General features: G+C 34.2%; 1 protein-coding gene across 1 annotated transcript; it reads right to left on the bottom strand.

Moving 5' to 3' along the window:
* Window positions 1-1,430: 1,430 nt before the first annotated feature.
* Window positions 1,431-15,961, bottom strand: LOC136815956 (uncharacterized). Its single transcript, XM_067072381.1, has 11 exons — window positions 15,896-15,961; window positions 15,351-15,491; window positions 14,629-14,694; window positions 12,017-12,092; window positions 11,485-11,720; window positions 10,079-10,747; window positions 7,984-8,342; window positions 6,762-7,237; window positions 5,734-5,802; window positions 4,610-4,732; window positions 1,431-3,381 (listed from the first exon to the last, which is right to left on the bottom strand). Exons 1-11 carry the CDS (start codon window positions 15,914-15,916, stop codon window positions 3,176-3,178), a joined length of 2,442 nt encoding a protein of 813 aa, XP_066928482.1. The 5' UTR covers window positions 15,917-15,961; the 3' UTR covers window positions 1,431-3,175.
* Window positions 15,962-17,071: the final 1,110 nt, after the last annotated feature.

Below are 17,071 nucleotides of genomic sequence, written 5' to 3'. Positions count from 1 at the left end.
ATTTGCTTGAAAAAAAAAATTATATTCCATTAACAAAATACTTGAAGAATTTGCAGCTTGATAATTTAATAAAATTTAAGGAAAAGCTGGAAAAGTTTCTCAAAAATATATTTCAAAAATTATGGTATCATTAGCTTACAGGTTCTCACATCTCCTGTTTGTTTTGTTCTCCTAGTTTCTTTCTTACAACAATATATATCGTGATTATTATTCACTAAATAGACCTTTTCTGATAATGCCGCAGACATCTTAGATTTGTAGGCAAAATATATAGTGGTGAATAAATCAACAAGGTAACCAATCAGAAATAGCTTGTTTTTTTCATTGGCTGCTATATTTCAACAATTCTCTATTGCAACTTTGCCTAATAAACAATAGTCAAGAGGATACTGCGTATGAAATTTATCAAAAAGTTCTGCGCCATCTTAAATAGGGTGAAATAGAAACCAATCGTAGTTAAGGCCCAAAGGAATGCCATTGTGGTCCATTCAGACGTACAGTCGAGAAAAGTTGAAATGCGCCTAAATTCTTTTTCAAGTGCATAGTACTTTTTCATGATGCATTCTTTTCTCTAAGCAGCGCAGACAATGAAGAGACGTGCCTTCAGGAAGCTAGACTTTTTGAGTTTATAGCTATATATACTTTCGCTTTTTATGGTGTTTCTGTGTACCTAGTCTGACCAGCGTTAAAAATGCCTTCGGGAAGGTCCGCATGACGCATGTAAAGTTAAACGAATGTAAACAAACTTTTTGCAGGCTTTTGAAATAGATTTACCACACTGAAAAAACAGTGAAAAAACTCTAAATGAGGTAAATCTATTTTGAAGAGCAAAAAAAAAGTTTGTTTACATTGATTGACATTCAACATTCATTCAACCACTTTTGGATTCAACTTTACATAAGCATACATTCAACTTTTTTGTACTTTGCCGGTATCTTGTTTTACTAAGTTAAGAAGGACTTTCTCGAGTTACGACCATATGATGGTATTTAAAGCTCGAGAAGCTCTATAAGCAATAAAGGTAGTTATTAGTAAAATAAAAGACAAAGATAAATTAGAGTTTGAACAAAAATATCAAATATACATTTGAAAACTTGAGCAAATTTCTTTAAAGATTCCGGAAAAAGAATTGAAATCATTGCTGAAGTGAACTTCTGACTAAATTACAGTAGTTAGTATTCAGTTTCAAAGACAAGAAACAAAATTTGACATACAAAACACTTTTTCCAGTCAATGAATCAGCTCATCATCATCATAACCAGTCTGCCATTTTGTTTGTTTTGATTTGCACAAGTAATATTGTAATTCGTGTTATATCATACACTGTTATGATTTGCATTTATAACACTCGTTTCAGCTTTTCAAAGCTAAATCAAAACTAAAATTGTAATATGTAATAATAGTAATAGCATATAACGTATTATGAAATTATGTATACTACCGTCCCGGAAAAAAACCGAACATTTACGGAAGAGACTAACTACGGGGATGCTTGGTCGACAAAACGCAACAAAATTTCGAGATTCCAGTCCAATATCTATGCGTGAAACTATGAGTGCCTCCTCGTCGCTACGCTCCTGCGGGGGCAATTAATATATTGAATAAAAGTGCTCATAGCACTATAAAAAAACTTGAGTTAATAAATAACATACAAAGTAAAAATACACATGATAAAAGCTTCATCAAAAAGTTTCTAACAAGATTTAGCATTAAAGCATGTAAACTTCTGCAATGAAAAAAAGCAAAAGTGCTTATAATAACACAATAGAAAAGAAAATTCAAATCAACAAATTCTAACAACTATAACTTTAAGGAAACAAACTTTCTAACTAAATATATTTTGCAAAATGATGGCAGATTTTGAAGTCGAGTCAAGCCTGAGCTGGGGGCGAATTCAATTACATGAATGAGCTATCACAAATGATTTCGCTAGATTTAATTTCGAGACATTGGTTTGATTTAAGTAGTAGACTGAAGTCACATAACCAGAATAATAGAATGAAAATAAACAGGGTCATGAAAATCACATAATTAAATAATAGAAAAAAAATAAACAGGGCCAAGCTTAAGGTTGTCTTGTTTTACAATCGAACAAAAATGGTAAAAATCTTTTCTCCACATATCCATTGACGCGTAAATCCGTAAATTTTAGAATAATTACGCAATAAACACGGTATTGAAAACTTCAATGAGAAAATCACATAGAATACGGTAGCTCAAACAAAAAAGTTTAAAAACGCACCCCGTTTAAGTTCCACCGTGGTGAGACACTGAGACAGGGATGTCAAAAACCTTACACCGTCACCAAGAAGATCAGAGATAATGACAAAAAATAGGTTTGACAAGTAATTGCGAGCTTTAGAGTTAAGGTTGATGGGAAATTTGGATTTGGGTGTCATCCTCAAAATTAAGTGTCAATGGAAATTTGGAAAGATCTTTTCCCAAAAATATTTTTGAACTCAAAAAATGTAAAATAACTACCTTCAAAATGTTTAATAATATCAAAAAGGCGCTAATAATTAAGGGGGTCATAATCCACACTTTGGCCAGGACAAGTTGTTTTAGGACATTTTTAGGGTGCTGATTCCGGAAATCATACTCATTTTTGGCGGAAAATCAATATTCAGATTTATTTTATAATTTAGCTTTCCTTGCTAACATTCGTTATAGTTTGATGCTCAACTGTGTAAATAAAAACCAAGTTTTTCCTAAGATCCCACAGTGTAAACTATATAATTCAGATTGGTTTGATCTTTGAAGGCGCAATGACAATATCCAATACAAAGCCAAATTTAAAAAATATTTGACTATTTCTGCCATTTTAGTACTTTGGCCAACTTGGAAACACAGAAATGCCTATTTTGGGGCATTCTGGCCAACTTGTTGCATAGCGTTAGCAGGCTGAATATTGAATTTCAGCCAAAATGAGTATGATTTTCGGAATCAGCACCCAAAAAATGTCCAAAAACAACTTGTCCAGGTAGAAAATCGAAAAAAGGTCGATTATGTCCCCATCCTATAATAATGCGTAACAATTAAAATATCTTAAAAAACAACCGTGAAATTTAATACCCGCCAAAGGTTATCCCATCATAGTACCGTTTTTAAAGCAGTATATTTAAAAAAAAATGACATTAACTTTTCTTCTTCTTGTTCTACGTCTTTTCTCCTTCGTCTATTTAAGTTTCTTTAAATTCTTTTTGTAATTACGAACAAAATCTTTAACTTTAGACCATGTTCTTCGTTGTAATATCGGGTTGTCCTGGATTAATAGATTACACAGGTGTTTGCCGGGCAAATCATCTTCAGGGCTTATGATGAAGTCGTGGAAACCTTCTGTCACGATTTTTATTTCCTCTTTTGACCATTTAAGTTTTTGACCTGAAAACAATTAATAAAAGTTAATAAAACAATTGTAGGTGAACGCGATTTTCTCGCCCTTATATTAATTTATACCCATGACAAAGCCTTCTGTATAGTAAAAAGGGCAATAGGACTTGAATTAATCCCAAAAGAGCGAAAAGATTAACTCATCAACATGATCAAAACTTGAAAAGGATTCTGATTACTACGCAAGAGGATTACCAAGGGTTGCGGTACTGGTTCAAGTTTTTCATCAAGATTTGTGATGAATATTATATGAAATAAGTTTCTGAGCAGTTAGATTGGCCGATGTAAAGAATTTGTACCAAAGCATGTCATATCGAGCTTAATGTAAACATGAGGACTTTTTCTGCTTTTGTTTTCAGGGAAAGTAGAACGCATTGTTAAAAGAATCGGTTAGACAATGTTGTCATATCATCGCATTTACCGCATCCCTTTAGAGAGAAGAACCTGCATAACCCCGTCTAACCTATTCTACATGAAAATTAAACAGGATCCCTAAAGGGATGCGGTAAATGTGATGATATAATATGATATGATGACCCCTATAGGGGTCACAAAACTCTACATCTGCGCCAAATCGAGGTATCGCATTTTTCCAAAAATGCCAAAAGATATACAGTGCCTGACCCCTAGGACGGAGGTCGTCAATAAGACGAGGATTGATATAGCCGACTAGTAATAATTAGATAATTTAGCGCAATTTTCTTTGTGAGCTTCTTGTCTGTTTACCTTTAAAAAAGAATAATACAACAGCTTCTTCGAAGTTATTTTTTGCGAGGTTTTCGACTAAATGATGTAAGAGATGTTTGTTCTTTATAACGGAGATATATGAAAATACATGTGTTTATTTTATAAGCATAACGTTTATAAGCATACTGAGACCTGGATTTGGTGAAAAAATAAGCATATCATAAGCATATTAGTGAACTTGGGTCATTGGTCATCGGTTGTGTACTTGGGAAGATTCATTTTTCTTTTCCTTTTTAAATGAACCTTGGAAAAATTCAGTGAATGAAGAGTTTGCTATTTTTGCACTCAATTTGGTGACAGAAGAATCTACAGAAAAAATTAATCTAATTTTTTTCGGAAAAATAAGCATATCACAAGCATAACTTGAGCTTGAATATAGCTAAGCATAACTGAGCCTCTTTTCCAAAAATAATATGGCTGGTCATCTCTCTAAATTACGAATTTGAAATTATGAAAACAACAGAAAACATACCTTTGACAGTCTTTTGCGTCTTTGGAGAAGATCCAGGTAGAGAATTGAATGATGTAGAATTGGATGATGAATTTACTGATGTAGAATTGGATGATGAATTTACTTCGGCTTCGGCCTTGTCACCTAATGATTAGATATATTCATCATTTCTAAGCATAACCCTTGCAAAAAAACGAGGCTTGATTTGGGCTATAAAACAATTCAACAAACTCCAATGAATCATGTTTTTAATAAAACGTGTAAGCGATTATCTATTTTATAAGAGCCCCCAGTGGGGTCACCCATCACTTGATCACGCCAAATTTCACTCGATCTGAAAACGACCGTATGTGCGGAAAAAATTAAGGCCTTTAAAAATCGACCCTTACAGTGCAGGAAAAAAAATGGCTAAAAATCGACCCTTATGGTGCAATTTTTCGAAATTTTCCCAAATTGACCCAAAAATTTCGTATTTTCCCAAATTTTAGACCCTTACAGTGCATCTCCTCTCTCGTTGATATCCTTACAGTGCACTTTCTGAAGCCTGAAAAAAATGGGTACGCAGTAGGTCACTTACCTCGAGTGCCCCCCCCCCCCGGGAAATTTCCTCTTTGGAAATTATTCTAAATAGTGTAATCAAAATCTGTTATATTTCCAAATATCATTGGCAGTGACAAGATAATTTTTCAAAGTTATACAGTAAAATTGTTCTTATGTACCGCTGTTCTGAACCGATCGGATGAGGTAAAATATTGGGGGTTCGGAATTTATAGGAGGCAGGCGCAACCATGGTTTGCGCCAATGGAAATTTTTTTTACATCTCGAGGCCTCTTATATGGCTAAAATCGTTTTTTACAAATTCACCTCTAAAATGTAATGGGTGGTCTCCTATGGGCCTATGGGATCCCTAATCCCCCCCCCCTCGGATGTAATGGGTAATAAAATCATAGAATTATAATCAGATAGAATGAATTCACAGTGATGAAAAGAATGTTTGCTTCCATAATGTCAGAAATTACGTAAGTTGACCGAACCTGAAAAACATGTGTATGGAAAAAAATTGTGTGTCGTCAAGTTAAGCTCAGTACTGTAAGAAAGTTGCTATAATAGACTATTGTGTGTAAAAAATTATCATAGAAAAATACCTTGTTGTACGATATCCTCATCTAAACTCTCATCGTCCACGTCCTCTAAGGGGATGACAGGTGGTAACTCTATGAATAGAAATCAAGAACAATGGTTGAAGATTGTTAATTTCAAGTATGAACAGGGCTCACATCAAGTATTAAATGTTTAAACTCGGCCAATGAAAACGTCGCTGGCATTTTTTATCATTTTGATTTATGAATTATTGAATTATTTTAACACCATACAGGCAAAAATCACCATAGCGAAGTTTCGATATGGTGAAATTAGGATTGAAAGTTCTTGCACAGGTAGAATTTGAAAACACAAGTTTGAACGTGATACATCATCATGAATACGAAAGTTGCTTGAAGCCAGGAAAATGCAAACGACTGGAGATCCATCTTTTATTGTGTCTTTGAAAGCGAGCTTCGTTGCCGCCTGTTTTTCAAATTTGATATTTAAAATCCGACAAAACTCCGTCACAATTTCATTTTCTTTGATTTTGCATTTAAAAACTTTGATCCAGCTTGAAAATTACTTGTATTTCACAAAAAAAGGTTCTCAAACTATCTCATAAGTTTGCAAGAAATTTTATCAACATTTGACGACGCTGAACTGTAGGATTTCAACTGCGTGTATACTTTTGAATCTCTTTTATCACACGAATGATTTTTTTGTAGCTTTGAAAAAAAGGCCATGTTAAAGTTGAAAGGTAATGTTATAAGAATATCATAATATGAAACCGACACTCTAAAATTATTCGAAATATTAGTTGGAGTTTTAATAAGATGACAAGGATTTTGCCTCTCATGATGTAAATAAAAGAGTTGAAAAGAGTTGAGCCACTGAGGTATATCATCAAAATCAATTGTTTCATTTTATGATTTTAACATGGCGGCAACGAAGCTAGCATGGCTTTCTACAAAAACACAAGGATATGGATCTCTAGTCGTTTATATCTTCATGTTGAAACCCAATGTATTCGAAATGTTACGGTGATGAAAATACCATTGGTTTTAAAACTCTCGACTAGAGATTTTCATACCTTCAATGGTTATTTCGGAGAGTTTCTTCCCCATGAATTTTGATGCATTTCCCTCATCAATCGCTAACAATATTCTGGACACTTTGGAAAGCTCGACTGTCGAATCCCGCAATCGATAATATTCCTTATGCACAGACAAACCATGTCCCAAATGATTAGCCAACCACCCCAAGTCATTCTCGGATAGATCGGCAATTTGAGATACCGTAGCACAGAATTTTCTAAGCTCTGTGGAATGTATTCTCTCCGGACTTTCGAGGCCTTCAATTTTGGCAAGGACTTTGGCCATGCAAGCATTTCCTCGCAATGACTTCTTAGAATTCTTGGTTGGTGCCGCCAATACAAATGGATTCGATTTATTCACCCCAACAACATCTCGATATAGATTCAATGCTTGGATTGCATAGACTTCTTCAATATTCATGATCGTAGGAACTTTCCGACCTCTTTTTCCCCTCACATAAACGATTTCCAGACTAAAATAAAAATAATGATTATAATAATCTTAAGACTCACTTCAGAATAATTACTTTTTACAACCTCTGCAATCTACGATAATAGATTTTTAAATGCTTTGTGAATTGACATCATTGTGTTATAAAAGGTCAAAAAAGGCATTATCCAACAATATGATAGGCAATTAATAATCTTTTTTCCTAATTAGAGTAAAAGAGCAATTTCTAAGGGTTTTGTTTTATCACTTTAATACTTTGGATGAAAGTCATTAGGGACATTTAGGAGTTTTTTTTCTTAGCTCCCTGAAATAATATAGCTTTAGACATAAAATTTTCTATGAATTTCCAACTTCTATTTAGCTTCGAAAAAAAATGATACCTAAAAATTTTCACACCTTGAGAATGATGAGAAGATTTAAATTTTTTAATTTCTTTTTTTGTCAAAAGTTACCTCATGACAAGGGTCTTGTGTGCCAAATTTCATTTAAAAGACCAGTTAGATCAAAAGTTACAGGTACAGGAAAAGCTTCCCCGAAGTTCTAAACCGTCCCTAAAAGCTTACTATGAATAGGGTTAAGACAACTCCCCATTATTAGAAATTTTCTTTGTATGCGTCTACATTTCGATTAAGGGTTCCAAGCAATCATGGCAATCCTGGCAACCCTGGAACAAGGGTGATAATTTTGATAAAAGTAGAGGAATTTGTAAAAACAAATTCTTCGCAAAGGAAAATATTTAAATGTCCGATGACGAAAGAAAAGACAAACCTTTCCATTAGACGAATTTCAAGTGGTGTTAAGTTATCTTTTATTTCTTTAATTTCTGCATCTTTCCTTTGATTTCGATCTTTAAATTTTGTTACGAGCATCTGGTAGACCTCGTTGCCTCTTCTTCGATTAAAGATAGACAGCCTCACCCCGATAACTTCAGCAAGACTTCTCCAGTCATCAAGGCATTTAGATTCATGCAACGCTGCAGTGAGCTTAGGAATTTGCCCTTTGATGTAGCTTCTGACTTTCATCAGGTCATCCGTTATTGGTAGCAAAGTAACACGATTAAATTTGGAATCGTCAAGAGTTCTTAAAGCAACAGTCGAAATTCTGGCTTTCCATTCCATAGCAAACAACTAAAATGAAAAACATGTTACTTAATTTTGAAATTCACCACAGAACTAACGTTCGGTTACATGGTATACAAAGGTTGAAAAGAAATCTATATTACAGGGGGGGGTCAAGCAGTTAGTACAAGACATTATGCCGGTTAGTACCGTGGTGGTATACCTGTATAAATTTCAAAAATCAGTTAGTACTTGATGGTACTAAGTGACATTTAGGGTGGTGTCAAGTAGAAAATCTAGGAAAACAGTTAGTACAAATCAATACTAACTGCTGCTTTTTTACCTGTTTTAGAAAAAATTTGAAAGCAAAAAATTTTCGACTGTAAATTCTGTTTTTTATTTCATATTTATGTTGTTCTTCAACTTTAAAGATCTCATTCTGTCTTTGAGAAGTTACTTCTTTTGATTGTTAAAAGTTTGTTTTTATGAATTTTTAAGTTTACAACTTTCAATCAGTTTTTTAAACATTTGGATTGGTTTGCAGGTCTATGCTCGTCGTGCAATCCTAAGATGATTCAATTTCTTTGTAAGGCTACCTTCAAAAAGTAATTGAAGATATCAATCTAAAGTCTTTCAGGTTTATTTAGATCTTTTGCATCAGGTTTTGGAGTTGATATTTTGATATTATATATTGTAGGTTATAAAACAATATATAAAACCTTTTTGTATCTTCTGTTTAGATCTTATAAGTTAAGTTTTGTCTGTAAAACATTGAGGTGTATTGAATATTCTTGCTACAGGTTGCTATAAATTGCGAAAAGGTTTCTCCCTAAGTAAGTGGTGAAAAGCCTAAGAAAATTCGTTAAATACATGTTGTTACCCTTTTTCAGCTTTGACTGAATGTTTTATTTTTATTTACGGTTACATTGAGAGGGGCTATTTATATACTATATTATATTTTATCTTGTATAAATTATTGTGTTATAACAAAGACTTCTATTGACTTAAACTTATTAATAACTGTTTTAAAACAATTATAGGAACATGCTTTGACAAAAAGTAAACATTATAGTCACGTCTGATAGGTTTTAAGGGGTGGTCCTAGTGAATTTTACTGAAGAATCACTTAGTATATTTGGTACTAACTGTCAAAGGGTGGTGGTGTAGCCCCTTAGTTCAAAAAAGTCACATAGTAGGCATAATGTCTTGTACTAACTGCTTGACCCCCCCCCTGTATATTATGATACGCTTAAATCGGAACTCTCCGATTCTCGCACGGAGCTTTTTCGCTAGCGATTTTTAAGCATACGGCAATTCTTTTTTCACACCTTTTCTGTGTTTTTTTTCCAGCATTTTTTGAATCATCCTTTTTAACATTGTTAATGGTAGTTTTTCTTGCCTTGAGGAATACAAGAAATTGTTTTACGTAATTTTGCTTGAAAAATTAGATTAAACCAAAAGAAAATATATAATTCCTTCCTGTACTGACTTTTATAGCCATACTTTTCAGTCCTTTTAACTAAATAAATTATAATTCATATCTTGAGAGGTCTACAAATATCATTCATCTTTTATCACTCAATTACATACCTTATCGGTAAGAAATTCGTGGGCAAAAAAGACGAAAAATTACTTTTGACCGGAGATTATTTTTTACCATTCGATTTTAAACATTTTTCCTTTTAAAAACTGCATGCTTAGGTGCAAAATTTTGTGTCTTAATACTGTTTACGACAAAAGATTCTGAGTGCTGAATTTGTTTACCGACAAAAAATTAAAAAAAAATATGGAAATAATTATCTTACGTCACTAAAATCGGTTGCTCTCATTTTTAACGAAGAGTCACCATTCTTGATGCTGATCCCTTTCAACAACTGCGAGCACTTATCGAGGCTGTATCCGATTTTCAAAGGCAGAGAGGGAAGTTTGAAAGCAGAAACATTCTCGCCGTCCACTGTTTCGTAGGAAAATACACCCAAATCTTGAGTACACGATATAATCATATCAAACATAGAAGGATCAATACAATCCGTTAATGAAAGGGATTCTTCGGATTTCAGCTCCCTTATCTTGATCAGGAGTCTTGAGAGAATTCGCATTCTTTGCGATATTTCATTTGCTCTTTTGATTCCTGATGTGTTTAACATAAATGACCCATATGTGGTAATCAAATGATCTCCATGGGCAACTTTGCTGATCAAGTCTTTGTACATAGTCTGTAAAATCATAATTTGCAATTCTTTAGATGCACCACCAGAGAACCGATTTGGGTAAAGTAAACACTTGGCCTCGATAACTAAATCCTTTTCTCTGGCTTCTTCGTGTTTCAAAGGGCAAGATTTCACATGTTTCCACATATCGCTTTGAAGCAAGAAGGATAAACAATATTTGCATGGAATGTAGTCCTTGACGTTGACAATTTCATCAACAGATGGTCGCCGCCAAACGACAAGATCTCCTCCAGTTTTGAGAACCTGATAGAAAGTTAAAAATCAGTTATAATTCAAATAGTATTCATTTAAATTCAGATCACATTCATAAGGTCCTGTTGATTCTGAGGGGATGAGCTATAGCTGTACGTATTTCTTTTATCAGCATATTAAAATCCGAACACAGGCTCAGAGATGCTTAGGTTGAGAGCTTAATAAGGCTGAAAAAAATGCTCGAGGGATGTTTATTATCGGATCCTAACATAAATTTTTCGAAGCTTACAAAAAATAGTGAATCAAGCTCAAAATATGCTTAAATTTGCCTATTTGAGTTATAAAAAACGAAACTGGGGAAAGTTTTGAGGACCTGATAGAAAATTAAAAATCAGTTAGTGTTTAAACGATATTCAAATAAATTTACATTCACATAAAAGGTCCTGTCTTTTTTCTGAGGAAATGAGCTGTTTCAGAAACTTCAGAAATCTAAACACATTAAAACTTAATTTTGATAGCAATGAAAATACTTTAATCAGTGTTGCAACCACCTTTGGTGAAACTGGAGGGAAGGTCTAAAATTATACACCAGTTTAACTAAATTCACTATTAGGACAGAGATCCTATTTACTTTACCAGTGTTTCTGTCTAAAAAATTCTAATTTCGCGAAAATTAAAACACGAATGGACTGACTGACTCGCGAAATTTTCTGGACGCAAAAATTTCTGACATTAAAGTAAACATTTTTCACAGTAGCCGCCTTGGTAAATCTACAACGTTGTATTACCTTTATGTTGTGATAAAAATTGCCGCGTCCACGTAACTCAAGATATAGTTTGTCTTTTTCTGTCTTGCTCGTGTCAGGGTCTAATAACGGCTTAATTACGCTTTTGTCTGCCTTCTTGCAACTTCTGAGATGTCTTCCTATATTGCCAACTTCACCTTGACAATACAAACAGTATTGCACCTTGTCATAGATGCGTTTGCCTTCCTTCGTCTTTCTGCTCCTTGGGATATTCACAACTAAAAAACATGATATTTTCTAATAAATAAACTGGCTAAAAAGGTACTTTATAGCAGTCAACCTATAGGAAAAAGTCACAAAACATATTTTTACTATAGCATCACCCAAAATCCAACGTGAAAGGATTCGTTAATCAAAATTGGAGCTGCCTGAAAGTTACTGTAAGCATTTTGGATTATGTCTCTATAAATTTACTAGTGTTCAAAGAAGGGCAAAGACATCATCAAATATTTGCCCACTTCAAAAAAAAGAGACCCGTTACAATAACATTAATTTAGAACGCCATGCCTGTTACCTATTTCTTGATCGTTGCTTCCGTCCTCAATATTTGACCCATCAAATATATATGAATCCGAAATTGTATTCCTTTCCTATAAAATTGAAGTCACATCAACTTTGTTTGGAAATAAAACAAAAAGTAATGATTTGATGAACGGAAATGAAAATTTCAAAATTAGTTTAATTCGGTCACCTATACGAATGGAATTTTAGGGCACTATAAGAGATATTTTCCGATTTATTTAATGTTGGTCTGACATAGTTATAATAAAATACTAATTAATACCAACTGTAGAGAATACGCAATACTATAATAAAGAATATATAAGATAAAAAAAATTTTATATACATATTTTACAAAGACAAACATTTGTAAGGTTTATTTCTTTCAGCGAGGATTTGAAAGAATCGATTGATGGTTTGAGCTTAATTTTTTCTGGGATTTGATTCCAGATCAGGCTTCCTCGGAATAAAAAGGATTGAGTTCCAAAACGTTGAGACTTAGCCTTAGGTATTGTCATCAAAACTTTGTTTCGGAAGTTAAATTTTATTTCCTTCGTTATATAGATTTGTTGCATGAACTTTGGATTTAATTTATTTTCGGATTTGTAAACCTCACAAAGTAGAAAGCAAAGCTGAATTTCATGAACCGTTTTACATTTGGCGTTTTGCAATAAAACCTCATAGTCATTTATGAAATCACAAAGTAATGTTCTCAATGCCCGTTTATGGACTTTGGTGATTTCTTCATATGTAGTTTTATTACAAAACATCCAAATTATTGGTGCATAGTTAAATGTTGACATGATGTAAGCGTTAAATATCAACTTTCGTTGATCAAAATTTAGATAATTGCGAATTCTGTTCAGACTCCAGACTCTCGACCTAGCTTTAGAGCAAAGATCATTGATATGTAATTCGAAAGTGAGATTGTTATCAATGGTAATACCGAGAAGCTCAACAGAATTCGTAGATTTCTGACAGTGATTTCTATAGGAATATTCTGATTTCCTAAAACTAGCATTTGAAATTTACCAGGATTTGCAGCAAGGTAGTTGTTTAAAAACCAGTCTAAGATTATTTCCAGGTCAAACTCTAGATTCGAGATGACTTCTGCAAGAGTTTCAGCACACGAGTGTAAGGTATTATCATCGGCAAAATTGCAAATGCTAGCTTTCACAATAAAAGAAATAAATCATTTATGAAAATATTAAATAAAAGAGGCCCGAGAATCGAGCCTTGTGGAACACCTAGAGTGATCTCTTGCCATTCACTGTATTCAGAGCCGATTTTTGTTCTCTGATAGCGATTACTTAGATAACTTTTCAATAGTTCAAGACTCTTTGTATCAATTGCGTAGGCTTTGAGCTTTGCAACCAGAAGTTTGTGATCAATGCAATCGAAAGCCTTCGACAGGTCCATCAAAACTGCCCCACCTTTCCGGACCCATCAAGACTTTGATGCCATTGACCAATCATTTGTATTAATGCATGCTGAGTGCTGTGTTTAGCTCTAAACCCGCAGAGTCTTGAATCGAAAATGTCATCGAAGTAGGAAGAGAGTTGGTTATGAATTATTCTCTCATAAATTTTAGAAAAAGCTGGTAAAATACTAATTGGTCGATAATTTTTCTTCAGAAACTTATCTTCCTTTTTATAAACAGGAGTAACCCTTGCCTTCTTAAGACTTTGGGGGAATTTGCATGAATTATATCACTGAAGGAAAAAGATTTGTTTTTAGACATGGATTCAGTGATGCGTATAATACTTGGATGGTTCGACAGCGAATCAATCTCAAGGTCTGTAGGAAGATTGGAATCTGAAGTTTTTAGACCTAGATTTGACGCAATATTTACAAAAAAGTTGTTAAAAATTTTAGCGATGGTGGCTTCATCGTCTATCAGTTTTGAATTTTCAAGCAAAAAGATTTTTTCATGATTTTGGATCTTTTCAGAAAAATAGGGCTTCGCTGATTTCCAAAAGCTTTGCGATGTCCCTAGATCATGAAAGTACTTTCTTTTTGCTTTCCTATTTAAATTTACAACAAGATTTCTTTGTTTGCGATATAAAGTTTTATAATGTGTGTTTCCGGTCGCTTTTCTTGCTTTGTTTTTGTAGAAGGTGCGAACCATAATTGCCTTTCGAACAGCTTTTGTAATATGGGGTTTTTGATTTCCCCGGATGGTTCGCTTTTTCATTGGTGCATGGGTATCAAGAATATTTTCAAAGGTGTTGCTAAAAGTTTCGAAATCTGAGAAGTCGCAATCAAAGTTTCGACAAAGTTCCGACCGGAAACACTTTTCATCAAAATTTTTAAAAGATCTATATTCTATAACTTTAGGCGGGGCCTTTTTAAAACTAGCTTTGAACATGCTATATATCAAATGATGGTAATCACTGAGATCTGTATCGAAGGAACCACTTTTTTAAAGCAAAGGGGCCGATTTGTAAGGATCAAATCAATGCATCTACCGTTCTCTGATTTAAAGCATGTTGGTTTTTTTATTAGAGATTTTAATGAAAAAGAATCTAAAAATTTTAACATATTTTTATCTGGTATCTCCTCGTTAAAATCGCCAAAGATTAAAATGTTTTCATTAACATTTATGTTTTTGTACTCAATTAATACCTTTTGCTTGATTGCTAGCTTGGGTGCTACCTTGGCTTGACTTGGCTTGGTGCTACCTTTGCTCTTCTAAAAAAGTAAAAGTTTATACTTAAATCGTGTTAATTTTCGCCAGATAAAATTTCGCGATTTCGCGATTTTTTGCCATTTAATTAAAACTTGCGAAAATGTGTGAAATTGCTGAGTCGCAAAATTTGCATTTTGGGTGGAGAAACCAGTCAAAACTCTCCACTTGTGCCCGAAAATTGCCATTTTCAGCTGTTAAATCCACGCGAACCGCTGACTCGCGAAATTAAATCTAAAAAATTTCGCGAATTTTTAGGCTCGCGAAATTTAATCCGATTAAAGTATTCATAATTTCAGAAAATATAACTACAAGTGCAGACGGAAACTCCTTTTTGATTTTGTTCCCCTCTATTTCTAAATCTTTATCTAAAAAAGTGCCAGTTCACGACCAGTTTGCATGAAATAGGGTTCATAGCACTACAGGTAGAATTTTTGGAATTTCCGTTGCTGTTAAATTGTAATTGGCCACTTACTCAAAGTTCGGTCTTGAGGTCTGCTAAATGCTTTGCACTCGGAAAAAAAGAGGAAAGCGCGCGAATGGTTAAAAGACATTTTCAATTGAAGAGCCTGCTGACTAATTCTTGTAAGATCTGTTTAGTTCTTCACAGCTCAAGATTTCATCTATCAGAATCGAGAAAAAAATGTGTACATTAGGTTACCTCGTTAATATTTTGAATTGAATATTCATCACTTTCATATTCGTCGCTTTGGCATTCTTCAGATTCGTCAGAAGGTTCGTAGTTCTGGTCTTTGACGTCATCGTCGAATTCCGATTCTGACTCCGAATCTGACACTTCATCCTGAAATAAAGGTAGGTTACAAATTAGATTAGAGCTAAAAATCTGCATACCTTAATCCTATTAATTCATATCATCATTCCAGGGACTTACCATATTGTGCCAACACGGGAAAAGCGCAACGACCCCAAATCAGTAGCCAACTACTAAACTGAGGACTGGAGTGAGATTCGAGATTCGGCCGTTTTACTCGTTCCCAAGGCAAATCTTTAAACCCCCAAAAATTGAGAAAAATTACAAATAAACCCGTAAAAACTTGTACCATAACAAAGCTCTTGAAAGACGATGTAGTACTTCTAACGGCCCTGTGGCGTCACAGAGGCTTGAGGTAAATTTGGCACTGCTTCAAAAGCTTACAGAAATTATTAATCCGTTTCAAAGGAACCATAACTGATAAAACAACAAACCTCTGTTTGACTGAAATTCATCTCTTCTATGTCAGGCTGAATAGCCGAGTCATTGATGTCAAAAGGAGCACTCTAATAAAAAGGGATAGTGGTTTTCAAAAAGTCTAAGTACGCGTCAATAAAACTAAACAGCTTGGTTAATCAGTCTGGTAGTAGCTAAGGGGCATTTTAGCTTTTTTAGAGCTTTAAAAGAAAAAGAACATATTACTGTACAGAAAACGTGTCCCTTAATCGCACTCAAATTCTAACCTATTTACTTAAACCATGGGTAATCACAACTGACTTAACATCTCAGTTACAAAACTTTTCATAAATTAATTTAGTTTTGTAATAATATGAGTCCGCTGAGTCTCCCCTCTAAAAATATCCCCTTGAATCGTCTTAATGAAAAGAAAAGTTTGATCGATGTGCAGACAAGGTTAATCCATCACTTAGTGAATAGCTGTTATGGTTTGTACTTAGTTCCCCCCCCCTTTCTGCTGNGTGCCCACTCTTTGGGTATTATCCGAAAGCCTCCAAATCGTGGCTCATTGTGAAGGACGGTGGTAAAATGAAAGAAGCCAAGCAAATTTTTTCTGAAACAGAAGTCAAGATCACTTGTTCAGGTAGAAAATATCTAGGAGGTACTATCGGTGATGAAGCCCACAAAGCAAACTACATCAAGGATCTTATATCGAAATGGGTTGACCAGATCAAGACCCTAAGTGACATTGCAAAGTCTCAACCTCAATGTGCTTATAGTGCATTTGTGGGTGGGTTTGTACATAAATTTACTTTTCATCTCAGAGTACTTGAGGACATTCAGCAGTATTTGACACCTTTAGACCATGCCATAGACAATTATTTGATTCCTGCCCTTACAGAGGGTCATCATTGTAGCCAAGTTGAACGCAGACTTCTTGCCCTGCCAGTACGATATGGGGGTCTGGGTATACCAATCCTTTCCGAAATTGCTGATTATGAATTTGAAAATTCAAAGAAAGTATCCAAGGAACTGACCGAGAACATAATGACCCAACGAAAAGAGTTTAGAGGAAATGACAACAAAGGAAAGTATACCATCTTGAAAGAAAAGGAGGAGAGACACAAGAATTCCCTGGTTGAGATCCGGAATGACCTAACGATCGACGAGAGAAAAGCCAATGATTTAGCACAACTCAAAGGGGCATCTAACTG

This window comes from Clytia hemisphaerica, unplaced genomic scaffold (genome assembly GCF_902728285.1).
Source record: "Clytia hemisphaerica strain Z4C2 unplaced genomic scaffold, Clytia hemisphaerica genome assembly, whole genome shotgun sequence".
NCBI classification, from domain to species: domain Eukaryota; kingdom Metazoa; phylum Cnidaria; class Hydrozoa; order Leptothecata; family Clytiidae; genus Clytia; species Clytia hemisphaerica.
The sequence above is the reverse complement of the archived record's forward strand: the minus strand, read 5'-3'. Positions and strand labels throughout refer to the sequence as shown.

Excerpts from the sequence above, each read along its gene's own strand:
- LOC136815956 (XM_067072381.1), bottom strand. The coding sequence starts at position 15,916 with ATGAATTTCAGTCAAACAGAG. Across the intron at positions 4,733-5,733 it reads TGAGGATATCGTACAACAAG|GTGACAAGGCCGAAGCCGAA; the intron begins GTATTTTTCTAT and ends TCTAATCATTAG. Across the intron at positions 3,382-4,609 it reads GACGCAAAAGACTGTCAAAG|GTCAAAAACTTAAATGGTCA; the intron begins GTATGTTTTCTG and ends AATTGTTTTCAG.